The sequence below is a fragment of the Pan paniscus genome, chromosome 23 (assembly GCF_029289425.2).
Source record: "Pan paniscus chromosome 23, NHGRI_mPanPan1-v2.0_pri, whole genome shotgun sequence".
NCBI lineage: Eukaryota > Metazoa > Chordata > Mammalia > Primates > Hominidae > Pan > Pan paniscus.
The window spans coordinates 35,936,806-35,952,965 of NC_085927.1; the positions used below are offsets into that span (position 1 = coordinate 35,936,806).

Consider the following 16,160-nt stretch of genomic DNA (forward strand, 5'->3'; position numbering starts at 1 on the left):
TCCAGCTAATTTTTGTTGTTGTTTGTTTGTTTTTTTGTAGAGATGAGGTTTCACCATGTTGCCCAGGCTGGTCTGAAACTCCTGGGCTCAAGCGATCCTCCAGCCTCAACCTCCCAAAGTGCTGGGATTACAGGCTTGAGCCAACACGCCCAGCCTATGCCCATTTTATACAGGAGGAGGCTCTGCATAGAGGCAAATTGCTCAAAGTCACAGAGATGGATGGAACTGAGATTTAAGAAAATATATTTTGAAAGAATTTAAAACTTACAGAGAAGTTGCAAGAATAGTTCAAAGGGCTTATTTAAGTTTTTCACCCAGATTCATCAACTTTTAATATTTTTCCACATTTGCGATCTGGTTCTCTCTATAAATTTTCTGAATTATCTAAAAGCAAGTTAAAGACATGGTGCCCCTGTATCCTAATCAAAATCACAAAATTTAATATTGATAAAAATCCTTCCTTCCTTCCTTCTTTCTTCCCTTTCTTTCTTTCCTTCTTTCTCTTTTCTTTTTTTTTTTTTTGAGACACAGTTTTGCTCTTGTCGCCCAGGCTGGAGTGCAGTGGCATGATCTCAGCTCACCACAATCTCTGCCTCCTGGGTTCAAGCGATTCCCCTGTCTCAGCCTCCCAAGTAGCTGGGATTACAGGCATGCGCCACCACGCCCAGCTAATTTTTTGTATTTTTAGTAGAGACGGGATTTCTCCACGTTGGTCAGGCTGGTCTCAAACTCCCGACCTCAGGTGATCTGCCCACCTCGGCCTCCCAAAGTGCTGGGATTACAGGTGTGAGCCACTGCGCCCCGCCTAAAAATATTTTCTAATCCAGGAGTTGGCAAACTAGGGCCCAAAAGCCAAGTCCAGCCAACTGCAGGTTTCTTTGTGGTTTTTGTTTGTTTATTTTATTATAGCTGGTGAGCAAAGAATTTTGTTTGTTTGTTTTTAAATGGTTACATTTAAGGTGGTTATGTAAGTACCCACATATATACTTGATTTTGCCTCTTGACCTTCCAAGCCTAAAATAATTATTATCTGACCCCTGATTTTATCTGCTGTCTTTTTAAATTTTGCCAATTACCCCCCAGTGTCCGTTACAGCAATTTATCTCCCAATTTAGGATCCAACTTGGAAAGTAAAACTGCTTCCATTATTTTCATGGTGTCATAGTTCCTCAGTCTGTCTTTTTTTATGATACTGACATTTTTTGGAGAGTTCAGGCCAGTTGCATTGTAGAATGTTCCTCAATTTTGGGTGAACTGGAATGTGAACCCCTATTTCTTTCCAATTTCAGAGCCATTTTTATTTATGCAGGTCTGAGATTCCCAGGACAAAGGACTTTTAAAACCAGAAAGTCCCAGACCAAAAGGGATGAGCTTGTCATCCTAGCACCAGTGTCTCAAGCACTGAGTAATCCTGGGGAAGATAAAATCTCCTTACCCTGGCCCCACCCTCCACCTGGCCTTTGCAGTAAGGCCAGTTCTCAAAAGGCACCTGGTGGTTTTAGCAGAAAGGGTGATGAACCAAATGCCAGTGTGAGAACCTGTCCCCTTCCACACAGGCCTTTTGTCTTCTGTCTTCCCATGTTTCTCGTTAGAGAAATTCTCACCATCCACACGTGCTGGCCTTGTATCTTGCCTTTTTTTCCTCTATTTATGCATGTGAGCTATATTGATATTATTGCGTGTGTTTTAGGCAATTAAAGTAATGGCAAAAAGTAATGGCATTAAATTAATGGCAAAAGCTGCAGTTACTTTTGCACCAACCTAATAATTGGTTTATTGTTGTTGCGGTTGTATGTGACTACCACAATTTATCTTATCCATGTTGCTGTTTATGGATATGTGGGTTTTGTCTAGGTTTTGGTTATGAATAGAGGCAGTATGAACATTTTTTTGCACATTATTTTATGGGAGGGGAGCAAATGTATGCATTTCTGTAGGGTGCATAACTAGAAGTGTGATATCTCTGGGTCATAGTACACATGGTTTTTGTCTTTAGCAGATACTACAAAATAAATTTCCAAGGTACCTGTAGACATTTACATTCCCATCAACAGAACATGAAAGTCCTACTGGCTTCCTGTCATGGCTGGCAGTTGGTATTATTATCAGTTGTTGGCATTTTAGCCATTCCGAGGGAAGGAGAATATTTTTTATTCTATTTTGCACTTCTCTGATGTTCACCTTTTCAAAGTATATCATCCATTTCGATATTTATTTTTACCTGTCCAAGGCATATGCTTATTTTTCTGTTGGGTTGTTTGTATTTTTCTTAGTGATTTGTGGGATACTTTGATAGAAGCTCTTTGCTACATATGTCTATTGCCATTATTTTCTCTCACTTTAGGGTTGACCATTACATTTTCTTGGTGGTGTCTTTTTATGAAGAGAAATTCTTGATTTTGATGTAATCTAATGGGTCAATGTTAAACATCTTAGAATCCAAATTTTAAATCAGTTGGTCAGGCAGAGGGTGTTCTGTTTAGCTGGATATTCTGGTGAGGGTGGGAGTGGTGCAGGATGATGGAAAGTCTACCTCCACGGCCATGACTCTGTGAACCCCCAGAATTTGAGGCAGGTCTCAGTTAATTTAGAAAGTTTATTTCTCCAAGGTTGAGGACGCGCGCCTGTGACAGCCTCAGGAAGTCCTGACGAAGTGGCCAAGGTGGTCGGGGCACAGCTTGGTTTTATACATTTTAGGGAGACATGAGACATCAATCAATATGTGTAAGAAGTACAATGGTTTTGTCCAGAAAGGCAGGGACGGCTCAAAGCTGGGAGGGGGCTTCCAGGTCACAGGTAGGTGAGAGAAAAATGGTTGCATTCTTTTGAGTTTCTGATAAGCCTTTCCAAAGGAGGCAGTCAGAATATGCATCTATCTCAGTGAGCAGAGGGATGACTTTGAATAGAATGAGGGCAGATTTGCCCTGAGCAGTTCCCAGCTTGAATTTTCCGTCTAGCTTAGTGATTCGGGGGCTCAAGATATTTTCCTTTCACTACTCGTGGTTCCGTCCCTCAGTGCTCAATCAGTTTCTGCTAGGATTTGAATTACGCTGGTGGTTTCCAGGCTCGTGTGGGTGTGTGCACACACGCGGTGTGTTTTCTTTTTAGCAAAATAATCCACTTATTAAGGAGAAATCTCATTAAAATGCCCTCTGCCCTGACCATTAATAGTGTAACTGAAAATTGGGTTAGTTGCTGGCCACCGCATGTAGAGTCCAATTAACAAGAACCAGGCCTGGTACAGGAAAAGTGAGTTTATTTCTGAAGCTAGCTTGGGAGAAGGGCACAAAACATCCTACTTTAAGTGTGCCACTTTACCTTTGGAGCAAAAAGCAGACACTTCCATAAGGTAAGGAGGAGAGTGAGCAAGGGAGGGGGGTCTCCCTGCTACCAGGCAGTTACCTAGCGGGCAGTTGAGTTGGCACCTTTCTGGGCAAGAGTAAGTTGTAAAAGTGGCCGAGTGGTCATGCCTTAGGCATGCCACCCCTGGAGGGGGTACTTTCCTGGGGACATGCTTTGATTTCCAAATCAACTGTCTGCTCTGGAGGAGAAATTCATCTTGGAGCACACAGATGAACTTGCTCTATAGGGAACATTGGGTGAGGGGGAGGTGAGAGGTTATTTTGCATTTCAAAAAGGGCTAAGTAGGAAGTAGAGGGAAAGGGGAAAGGAGAAAAGAAGAGAAAAAAAAACCCTGTGTCTTAGAAAAATGGGGGTACTTGGTTATAATTGGGCTTCCCTTGTTTCTCCCAGAGTACCCTCCTTCTGGCTCTGAAGAAAGGTACCAGCTCGGGTATGTGGGGTCTGGTGAATAAGGCTGTGGTCACCCTCCCTGTCCAGGTCATTTCCTCCTACAGAGGGGGATCCTGCCCACAGGTCCCACCCCTTGTCCTTCCTGTGCACACTGTGGGTATCTGGGTTAGAGACCTATGCACGGAGGATGGGGGAGCACTCCTGGTTGCGGGCTTCTTCCCAAGGATGCATGCAGTGCAGACAGGCTACAGTCAGGCAGCCCTGGCTCACCCTGCGGGTTCACTGATGCTGCTGAGCTCACGTGTCTGCCTCAGTCTCCCAGTACACGACATGTGTCGAGTTCATACTATGTCAGGACCCAGAGTTGAACAAGAGCCAGGTGACCCTCCAGGAGCCCAGTGTCCAGTGGGGAGACAGACGTGGAGGCACAAGACCTGGTGCTGTTCAGGGGAGCAAAGGGGTGCTGGAATATAATAAAAGAGGGATGTAAATGAGACGGGGATCAGGGAGGGCCTTTTTTGGATGTTTTATCCTGCTCTTCTATTTTTCTTTCTCTCTTTGGAGCATCAGTGTGATCCAGATTCATCATCACCAGAGAGGAAGTCAGGATAGAAGCTTTTGAAGTCTGTTCAGTGGTGGAGGATTCAAGCAGTCCTTAGATCCTAAAATATAAAAAATTAGGAGGACTCTTGAACCCTCAAAGAAATAGACTTAAGACAAGTGAAAGGAGGCCTGCTTTACTCAGCAGGTGGTAAACATATTCCACAGGGCTTACAGGAAAAAGCTGTGGACTTAAAAGAGACCTCGGTTCAGATTCTGCCTCCTTCACTATTAGCTGTGTGACATTGATGAGTTAACTAACCTCTCTGTGCCTCAGTTTCCTCATCTGAAACTGAAAACAGCTACTTCCTAGAAATGTTACATGTTATAAATTAACATGTCTTAATCAGCTCAGGCTGCCATAAAAAAATACCATAAAAAATTAAACTAGGTAGCTTCAGTAACAGACATTTATTTATTATAGTTCTGGAGGCTGGAAGTCTGAGATCAGGGTACCAGCATGCCTGGGTTCTGTTGTGGGCTCTTTTCCTGGCCTACAGACAGACAAATGCCTTCTCTCTGTGTCCTCACATGGTAGAGAGGAAGGAACTTTTTGGTGTTTCTTCTTCTAAGGGCACGAATCTCATCATGGAGGCCCCACCCTCATGACCTGATCTAAACCTTATTACCTCCCCAAAGCCTCATCTCCTAATACCATCACATTAGGGGGTGGCTTCAACATACACATTTCTAGGGGACGGAATTCTGTCTCTGGCAACGTGGTAAACACTTGATACTAAGTAGTTGTGATTATCCTACTACTACTAATAATATTTATTATTACTTTGAAGAAGATAGAAAAATAAATATTCAGGAAGATTTTTTTTTTGAGACAGAATCTTGCTCTGTCACCCAGGCAGGAGTGCAGTGAGTGGCGTGATCTTGGCTCACTGCAGCCTCTGCTTCCTGGGTTCAAGCAGTTCTCCCATCTCAGCCTCCCGAATAGCTGGGATTAATGGGTGTGCACCACCATGCCCGGCTAACTTTTGTATTTTTTGTAGAGGTGGGTCTTACCATGTTGCCCAGGCTGATCTCAAACTCCTGGCCTCAGCCGATTCGTTTGCCTCAGCCTCCCAAAGATCTGGGATTACAGCTGTAAGCCACGATGCCCAGCAGGGAAGTGTTTTGATACATTGATAAGTGATGGTCTGGAGCAGAATGTCATGAAAATTATGGAATATTCAATATATACCCAAATAGTTTAAGTTAAAAGGCACCAAGAGTAGCCACCACACTGTCTTAAGATATTCTCCCCCATGGCCACTGTCATCAGACTTCTGGGCTGCACACAGACCATTGGTGGACCTGGCCTGACATTCTTTTTTTTTTTTTTTGAGTTGGAGTTTCACTCTTATTGCCCAGGCTGGAGTGCAATGGCGCCATCTCAGCTCACCACAACCTCTGCCTCCCAGGTTCAAGCGATTCTCCTGCCTCAGCCTCCCGAGTAGCTGGGATTACAGGCATGCACCACCGCGCCTGGCTGATTTTGTATTTTTAGTAGAGATGGGGTTTCTCCATGTTGGTCAGGCTGGTCTTGAACTCCTGACCTCAGGTGATCTGCATGCCTCGGCCTTCCAAAGTGCTGGGATTACAGGTGTGAGCCACCGCTCCCGGCCGACATTCTTAATATGTTTGCATTTAACAATTTTGTTTGATGTTAGGGCTGTCTCTAGTTTGATCTGTGGGTGATTCCCTTCAGGGAAAGCCTTAATGTTGAAGGCTGGTTCTTTCAAGTGCCCTGATGGGATGTCAAGGCCTGGGATGTGTTGAGAATAGCCTTCCAAAGACACCATTTCTTAACCAGAATGCTTTCCCTGTGGTGTTTGTGATGCAGTATTTTTAAATCCCCTCAGTTGTTCAACCAGACCCAGAAATCCAGGTTCTAACCATTCTGCCCAAAGACTGGAATTTTTCCTCTCCACACCTCATTCCATATGTCTAGTCAACTCATCTAGTAGCTTAACAAATCCTAGCAAACATTTCACCTAGGTATTTAAAGCAGGCAGATGGCTTCACATAGAGAAGTAATGCTATTCATCAGTTTGTAGTTGATGTATATGTGATAGGAATCTCAATTGGCCTCACACTGAATGAAACAGAGGTGGGTGAGGGGAGAGAATGCCTAGATTTAGCTCAGGAACAGAGACTAGTGTGTAGAGGAGTCTTTGGGGTGGCCCAGGAAGGGCATGGGTTTGGAGTCTCAACCACTAGCACACAAGTCTGACCTTGGGCAAATCACTTCTTCCTGGGCTGCGGTTTTCACATTTGTGAAATAATGAAGGCTGACTGCTTCCTTGCAGGGCTGTTGTGGGCTATAGTGATAATGAATTTCAAGTGGCCACGCAGTGCCTAATGTAGTGAGTGTTGAAGAAATCTCCTTCCATCTTTCCCCCTCGATGAGTAATCGGGAAAGGGAAATATTGATCCTCCTATGGGTAAGGATCCTTACACAGAACAGGTAAACAGTAAATAATTGTTACTCTGTCACAGGGTTTTGGGTGGAACCACTTTGATCCAACTTTTTTGGTAGATTAGCATCAATTAACACTATGGAAGTGTTTGGTTTTTCTTTTTTAAGAGATGGGGTTGCCCAAGCTGGAGTGCAGTGGTGTGATCATAGCTCACAGCAGCCTTGCATTCCTGGGCTCAAGGAATCTTCCTGTCTCACCCTCCTGGGTAGCTGGGACTACAGGCGCTCCACCATGCCCAGCTAATTTTTTGCTCTTTATAGAGATGAGGTCTAGCTATGGTGCCTAGGCTGGTCTGGAACTCGTGGCCTCAAGTGATACTCCCACCTCGGCCTCACAGCATGCTAGGATTACAGGCATAAGCCACCATGCCTGACAGATAGCAATGTCTTTTGAGTGTTTATTCTGTGGCTAACATCATGTATGCATTACCTCCTTTAATTCACTCACTCATTTGTATCTGGGTTTTGGGTGGTAACCCAGTTCAAATTGGCTTGCATAGAAAAAGGGAAGTTATTGGCCAAAATATCTGAAAAGTTCTGAGGCTAGGACTGCCTTCAGGTTTGGCTAGATCTAGGTGCCCCAATCATGTCATCAAGATTATGTCTCTGCCACCTCTTAGGTCAGCTTTAAGATACAACAGCAGCTTATATCTTAAGCATGTTCCATCTTGTATTCTTAGGCAGACTTTTTGATCTTGCCCAGACTTTCCAAGCTTTTATCCTGCTTCAGAAAGAGTGAACTTTATTTTCATAGTCTCAGCAAAAATCTTGGTGTCAACCATGTCGTTATTACAGAACCAATCACTGTGGCCAACAGGAGGCGATGCTCTGATTGGGTAGGCTGGGTCATGTGCCCCTCTTTGAGCTTGGGGAGCAGGATCTGCACCATCAAAGCACATGGATGTTTGGAGATGGACATTTATCACAGGGAAGATGGGGTCCTTCTCTCAAAAGAATGGGGAGTGGATGCTGGGCATGTACCATACCACATTTTTTGTACAGAGCATCTGTAGTGGGCACTATTGTTTCCAAGAGAGTGCAAGGTAATGGCTCAGAGTGGGAACTTCATGACCAGACTACCTGGGTTCATATCCCAGCTCTGCCATTTAGTACTTGAATGACCATCAGCAAGTCACTCAACCTCTCTATTCCTCAGTTTCCTCAACTGTAACAACAGGAATGGTTGTTGACCCTACCTCAGAGTGCTGTTCTGAAAGTTAGATGAATTAATACATGAAAAGTGTTCAGAGCAGTGTCTGGCACAGAGTAACAGCTCATCCTCATAACCTTTGTGCATGGCATCTCCTAGGCTTCTACAGTGCACAACTGATACAGCTGTACTCAGCAGTCCTACTCAATGAATGCAAATCATTTTGTCCCCCATTTTTTGGATGATGATATGGTTTGGCTATGTTCCCACACAAATCTCATCTTGAATCAAAAGTAGCTCCCATAATTTCCACGTGTCATGAGAGGGAACTGCTGGGAGGTGTTTGAATCATGGGGAGCAAGTCTTTCCCATGCTGGTCTTGTGATAGTGAATAAGTCTCATGAGATCTGATGGTTTTATAAAGGGGAGTTTCCCTGCACATGCCCTCTTGATTGCACCCATGTAAGACATGCCTTTGCTTCTCCTTTGCCTTCTGCCATGATTTTGAGGCCTCCCCAGTCATGTGGAACTGTGAGTCCAGTATACCTCTTTCCTTTATAAATTATCCAGTCTCAGGTATGTCTTCATTAGTAGTGTGAGAACAGACTAATACGCATGGGAAAAATCAAAGTTCAGTAACCTAACCTGCCCAAGGTCACAGGCTCATAGATGGAGGTACTGGGACTGAAATCCAATTCTGCCTGACCTTTAGGTCTGCTCCTAACCACCACATGATACTGTGTGATGTTAAACATCCCCCCGGTTGGTAGAGAACGTAGAATGCAACCTCTCCTTCCCTCCCATTCTTTGACCCTAGATGGAGCTCATCTCATCTTACCCCTGTGAACTCCAGGCTTCCAGGACCCACAATCACAGAAGAGTCAGGGCCCCACCAAATATCCCCCGGCCAAAGCTTAGCAGCGCTTAATTTATGCATAAGATCTGAAGCATGTTTCCCTCTGTAACTACAGTATGGGGAGGACTTGGAATGAACATTTTACTATTTAGTAGAAGAAGGGTCCTATCCCAAGGGAATAGTAGGCAATGAAGCCCTCCGTAGATGCCTGCCTTGCAGAATTCGAGCAGATCTGGGGAAGCTGGGCTGATTTAATTAGAGAACAATAGAATGACTTAGTACGCACCAGAGGAAGGTGCTTTTTCTAGCTATTGAAAGTGTTTTGGTGCTTTGTACCCACATACTTATGCCATTGTTCTATTGATTTTACAAATAGTAAAAATTGGAAGAGAAACAAAAATCTAATGAACTTAAACTAAAATCAAATCGGTTGTGTTGTTGAGGGTCTATTGGGGTCCAGCCCACACTAGGTCGGGAGAGAGATGGAAATTGCAGGACCTTCATCTCACCCTGAACCTCTCCACCCCTGAGAGGCCTTGTCCATGGGGACGTGATGATTACTCGGAGTCGAAAGGTGGGAAGTGTCATCTGTCACCTCAGGTCCTCATTGTCACACTGGCCACAAGGGTTGGAGAGTGAATGTCAATAATTCTTCCCTGTCGCCTGTCAACCCAACCACCTTTACTACCCACTGCTCTCTGACGGCTCTTCCTGGAGCTCCTCGGGGGAAGGCATTTTCAAAGGCGAGTCTGGCCAGTGTTGCGCCACTGAAGGATCTGATCTCCGTCCTTAACATGACTTGCCACCGACTTCATAAAAACATCAGTCAAACAGCCTCTGTATGGAAATAATGTGCAGTGAATTCTTCTTATGCTGGGTCATCCATAATAAAAAATCAGCCAGAGGTGGCCCCATACTTCTTTCTGCTCCCTAAAGTGCAATAAATTGAAACTTTTAAAGCTCAGCATGAAGACAGCTTGTCAGCAGCGGCCTGGGGCCTGCCCCGTGGAGGTCTTGGGCTGGGAAATGCCTGGTCTGGTCCATCCAGATCCTCTTAAAATCTAGACCTGCTTGACTTGTGTGCCTCAGGGTCACTGACCTCCCTCTACCCATCCCAGTGGAACAGGAAGGCTAAAATTCCTCAAGATGGTCAGTGCTGAGGCCCTGCTTATCCTGACTGTGTAAACTTGGCCCATTCTTTTGGCTTCTGCTTCATTTTCTTTCTCTCTAAAATGGAGTTAAAAATTCCCACTTCCCAGGGATGAAAGGAGCTCACAACGACAATTGTTACCATTTTGTAATGTTTTCTCACTGCCAGACACTGTGTAAGCACTTTGCATGTTTTCATCCATGTATCCTGCAGACATCCTGTGATGGAACCATCCCTATTTTATAGAGGAGGAAACTGAGGCATAGCAAGACGGTGCTGCTGGGAGAAGCAGACTGCCTCAGGTCTGGCGCCAGTGCCCAAGCTCTGAACCACACACACAGTGAAATCTGGCACTTAGTGTTGGTAACGTTGGTTTCCTTCCTCTGTCCTTCGGAATGAATGTGTTCATCCCTGGCAGGTTCCAGGAATGATGCATATTTCCACCACATTTGCTCAAACTCCGAGTTCTGTCATTTTACAGACTCCCAACTTAGTCCAGGCTCTCCTGATGCAGCCTAAGAGGTTTCCGTTACAGCACGAAACCACTGAGCTGTTTTCTCTGCAACAGAGCTCTCTCTTTATTTTGATCCATTCCGTCTGTGTGGTCAGACCTTCCAGTGAGTGACTTTCTATGAGGGGCAGTGAAGCTTAGTGGTTAAGAGCTTGGGCTCTGGCATTGGAGCAAGCAGGGTCTCCACAGACCAGCTCTGTGATGGTGAACAAGTCACTTCCCCTCTGTGTCTCACAGAGTCCGCCTTTATCAAAAGGTCCTAATGGTGGCACCTTTCTCCTAGAGGTGCTGTGGGGCTGTCATGAAGCAAGGCAGAAAGCACAGTGCCTTGAACATGGTCCCCAAGCAACAGTAGCAGGTGGGACTGCTAATGCCAAAACCATCAGGGCCAAGATAATCCTATCTCCAGCCCAGTATGAGCTAAGAAGGCCAGCAGCTGTCTCCATTGACTGCTGTCTGTGTTGATCTCTGTCTGGGGATAAGTCGTCCCTCTCTCTGCTTGCTCCAAGGAAAGAAGGGAAAGGAAAGAGCATTTCTGGATCATGCACCATTATGCCATCTATAAAATGGGGATAAAAATAGAGGCTCCTTTCTCCGGGGGCTCTGAGGACTTGCGGGATCATGCTGCTGAAACCCTCTGCTGAAGTAGGGGCTGGGCAGATGGGAACTGTGTCATCATGTTCTGCTTTGCCCTGTTGCTTTATTTACAATGACTCTCTCTTGCCTCCTGGCTCCCAGCCCAGCTCCTTGGCCTGGCAGAGGGGCCCTGCGTGAGGCCTCCTCTTCCACCATTAGTTATCTGACATCATCTCCCTTGATGGCCCATCTGCTCCTGCCGCCCAGACCTTTTGTTGTTTGCACGCCCTGCTGTGCCGATTCTTCCATTTATTTCCACTTCCACCCCTTCCACCCGGGCTGGAGCACCTCCACCGCCTCCTTCCTGCAGGAACATGGCGATCCCCTCACTGGCTGCCCTATTTCCAATCTGGTCCCACCCTCCCCACAGCAGCCAGAGGGAGATTAGGCCACCTACCTCCTTAGAAACCATCCATGGCTTCCTGGCAGACTGAAATAAAATCTAAGCTTTGTAGCCCAGCTCACAAGCCTCAGAGATGTGACCCTCATCCACATCTTCAGCATCTCCTCCTCCCCTTCTCTGTACAGCTGCCCGGCTGCACTAGTGAGGTTTCTGTTCCTCAGCACCACCGTTAGTTCCTGTCTCTGCCTCAGGGCCTTTGCACTTGCTATTGCTGCTGCCCAGTGCACTCTGCACATGGCCATCTACTTTGCATCTTGTTTCTTTCTTTCCTTTTTTTTTTTTTTTTCTGAGACGGAGTTTCGGTCTTGTTACCCAGGCTGGAGTGCAATGGTGTGATCTCGGCTCACCGCAACCTCTGCCTCCCGGGTTCAAGCAATTCTCCTGCCTCAGCCTCCCAAGTAGCTGGGATTACAGGTATGTACCACCATACCCAGCTAATTTTTTTGTATTTTTAATAGAGATGGGGTTTCACCATGTTGGTCAGGCTGGTCTTGAACTCCTGACCTCAGGTGATCTGCCCGTCTCAGCCTCCCACAGTGCTGGGATTACAGGTGTGAGCCACCGCAACCGGCCCTTCCTTTGCATCTTTTAGGTCTTAGCTTAAGTGCTTCTCCTTCATGAGTCCTCTGACTTCTGCTCAAAAGAGGGGCTGGTTTTGCCCTGCCTGCCTTCAGGGGAGCCCTATCATCCACCTCCTAGCCATGGCAGAGGCACTTGAGTTACCTGCTGGAAAATAAAACCATCTCACTTCCTCTGTCCATTATGCTCTAACAAGGCCAATTACCTTCCTTTGCTCTACATCAATTTTCTCAGTGTGTCTCAATCCCTCCCATTTGCCGAGTGAAATGGGCCCCCAGCCCTCTTTTGCTGGGCCCAACTGCAGGAATACATTGTTCTCAGGGGCTGGAAAAGGGGGTTTTGTGAGTTGTGACCCATCCCTCTCTGAGCCCCGAATGTTTACCTTAGGTGATTTCTAAGAGTGTTTTCTGTTCCGAGATACAGAAAAGGGGGATAAGAGGGCCAACGGGACTTACTGTAGACCTACTAAATGTTCAGCACTCTGAATGTGCAGGCATCCTGCTGTGAGCTGAACATTATAAATGAGCTGAGTTAGGCTGGGCATGGTGGCTCACGCCTGTAATCCCAGCACTGTGGGAGGCTGAGGCGGGCAGATCACAAGGTCAGGAGTTCAAGACCAGCCTGGCCAATATGATGAAACCCCGTCTCTACTAAAAAACACAAAAATTAGCCGTGCATGGTGGCAGGCGCCTGTAGTCCCAGCTACTCCAGAGGCTGAGGCAGGAGAATCGCTGGAACCCGGGAGGTGCAGGTCGCAGTGAGCTGAGATCGTGGCACTGCACTCCATCCTGGGCGACAGAGCAAGACTCCATCTCAAAAAAAAAAAAAAAAAAAGCTGAGTTAGAGTTCAGAAGAGGCAGCTGCCAATTGCAGAATGGATTTAGGGTATGTGCATGAATATGGGTTTCTCCAGTGGGGCGTGTCTGTCACCTGGGGCCACGTACATAAGTAATTGGACGAATCTTGATGACTCCACTTTGCTAGGATAGGAGGCCTACTGTGTGCAGCTGGGAGGAAAAGAGAAAGAAAAGTGAGAGAAAGAGCTTTATTTAAGTCGGTGGCTCTTAGCCTTCGAGGATCTAGTGAAAGCTATGAACCCAGCAAAATGCTAAATGCTCACATGCAGACTATTTTGCATACCCTTTTAAAGAGGGTCTGTGGACCCACTTTTAACCCTGAACCCTGGTTAAGAAACTTCCACTTGGCTGGTTCCCATGGGCCATCAAACCACCTCCTACAGGAAGCCTCCCTCAATTCCCATCCTGCATTTCCACTGTGCCAGTGTCCCCCTCTTTCCTCTACTGCACAAAGAGGTTGTCATTAGCTGTTCTTGCCTGTCTCCCACTGAGAGGGCAGGGGCCAGCTTGATTGTTCCCTGCATGTCCGGTGCCTGGCACTGAATGGGCTTCAGCAAGGATTTGCTGAATGGAACTGAGGAATAACTCCTGGTGATGCACCAGGGGTGACATTTTGAGTGGGCTCAGAACCTGGCAGCTTCAAATGCAAATTTATTTGCTTTCTCCCAAGTGTGAGTTGATGAACAGTTGTGAAGACACGAGGGCCGCCTGTATATTAATCCCGTGCCTGGGAGGGGCTGGGCTGAGCTAGAGGGGAAGGACATTCAAGGAGGCAGCCTCATGAGGAGGCCTCTCCTCTCCCCTCGCCTCCCCTCCCCTCGCCTCCCCTCCCCTCCCCTCGCCTCCCCTCCCCTCCCCTCGCCTCCCCTCCCCTCGCCTCCCCTCGCCTCCCCTCGCCTCCCCTCCCCTCCCCTCCCCTCGCCTCCCCTCGCCTCCCCTCGCCTCCCTTCGCCTCCCCTCGCCTCCCCTCCCCTCGCCTCCCCTCGCCTCCCCTCCCCTCCCCTCGCCTCCTCTCCCCTCCCCTCCCTTCGCCTCCCCTCGCCTCCCCTCCCCTCGCCTCCCCTCCCCTCGCCTCCCCTCCCCTTGCCTCGCCTCACCTCCCCTCCCCTCGCCTCACCTCCCCTCCCCTCTCCCTTCCCCTCCGCTCTCTTCCCCCCTCCCCTCCCCTCCCCTCCCACCTGCCCTCCCCTCCCACCTGCCCTCCCCTCCCACCTCCCCTCCCCTCCCACCTCCCCTCCCCTCCCACCTCCCCTCCCCTCCCACCTCGCCTCCCCTCCCACCTCCCCTCCCCTCCCACCTCCCCTCCCCTCCCACTTCCCCTCCCCTCCCCACCTCCCTTCCCCTCTTCTCTTCTCATTTTCTTTTCTTCTCTTCTCCACCTCTTGCCTGGTCCAGCTGGAGCAGAGTGAAGCCAAGTGTGAGGAGGCCTTGAAGACCCAGAAGGTGCTCACAGCGGACCTGGAGAGCATGCACAGCGAGCTGGAGAACATGACGCGGAACAAGAGCCTGGTACCTGTCCCTTCCTGCAGCTGCAGGGACCTGGGCCAGCATAGGCCTCTGGGAGCTAGTGTGGGCCTAGTGTGCGCTCAGCACTATAGGAAGTACGAGGACATTTATTGTAAACCTACCAGGTAGCACCTTGGAGGTACAGACATCCATTGTAGGCCTCTTGTGTGCTCAGCTCTGTAAGAGGGACAAGGGGACTTATTGTAGACCTACTAGGTGCTCAGCGTTCTGAACGAGCAGGCATCCTACTGTCAGCTGAGCATTATAAAGATATAAGGGCATCAGTGAGGCTCAACTGTGTGTTCCCATCTGCAACGATAAGCAAGGAAGTCTGTTGTGGACATAATGGGTGCTCAGTGCTGTGAATGTGCGTCTGATGTGAGCTTGTTATTTGCTCAGTACCCAATGTGGAAACACAACTGTATGTTGTGTGCCCACCCTGCTTGCCACTCTAAGTGGTTCTCAGACATCTGCTGTGGTCCTACTGTGTGCCCACCATCATGAGATGGAACTTGTTCCTTATTGTGGGACTACTGCATGTCCCCTCTAGTAGGTGGAGACAAGGGCGTCTCTTGGCCCGCTTAGGTTCATTACCAGGAGAAGATTTGAGCCATTTATTATGGAACTACCCTGTGCTCACCCCTGAATGGGGACACATGGACATATATTGTCGATTTATTATTTTGGTGAGAATTGGATGTAGGTTTCCCAGTCCCCTATCTGGGTGTACAGGGTTGACTTGGATTTATACTCAATGTATAAAACACTAAAGTTTAGGTATAGTTAGAGTTTTATAGGCAAATGCTTATCTCAAGATCTCTGTGGGCCTTTTTGTCCCTTATGTTGTTGGAACTTGCCTACAAGCATTCACACACACACATACACATACATGCGCACACGCGTATACACAGGAATGAATGTACATATTCACGTGCGATCACCAGGCACACATACAAAATAAATGCCCTCTGTATAGGTAACCTGTGCCTCCAAGTTTATTCATCCACCCAATACATATTTATTGAGCACCTGTTATAGGGCACGTCTGGTGCTTGCTGCTGAGGTTATGTTTGTGGACAGAACAAAGTCCCTGTTCTCAGGGAGAGTGGCGGGGTTTGCATTTTCATATATGTACTAGGCACATTTAAAATGTGCACACATAGATTCCCAAGTGGGATTGCACAGACATAAATTCATACACACATACACCCTGAATTCATAGTCACATGCAATGCCTAATACAGACACACACACACACACACACACACACACACACACACACACACACACACACACACACACACACACACACCAAGCTGTTATACCTACCACATGCATTGGTAACCACAGCCACTCTTAAACATTGATGGTCACTCACCTCACACACCTATAGGCAAGCCCCTCTTTGCTCTTCCTCTGGACCTTGCTGCCCATCCCTCACCCTCTCTCCTTGCCTTGACCACTGATCTGCCTCCCCCAGGTGGATGAGCAGCTGTACAGGCTGCAGTTTGAGAAGGCGGACCTCCTGAAGCGCATCGATGAGGACCAGGATGACCTGAATGAGCTGATGCAGAAGCACAAGGACCTCATTGCTCAGGTAGTGAATGGGACCTTGGTGGAAGAAGCTCAGGGACTTGGGGTGGGGTGAATGGGGAATGTTGAGAAGGTGATGTGGTTGGACTACTCCCT

General features: G+C 47.5%; 1 protein-coding gene across 1 annotated transcript in view; it reads left to right on the forward strand.

Annotated features, from left to right (window-relative positions):
- The window catches only part of MYO18B (myosin XVIIIB), a 268,281-nt gene that overhangs the window by 169,485 nt on the left and 82,636 nt on the right, over window positions 1–16,160 (forward strand). Inside the window, exons 33-34 of the mRNA XM_034948321.3 lie at window positions 14,361–14,474; window positions 15,952–16,068. Coding sequence (XP_034804212.2) covers window positions 14,361–14,474; window positions 15,952–16,068 — 231 coding nt within the window. The remainder of the gene's footprint in view (window positions 1–14,360; window positions 14,475–15,951; window positions 16,069–16,160) is intronic.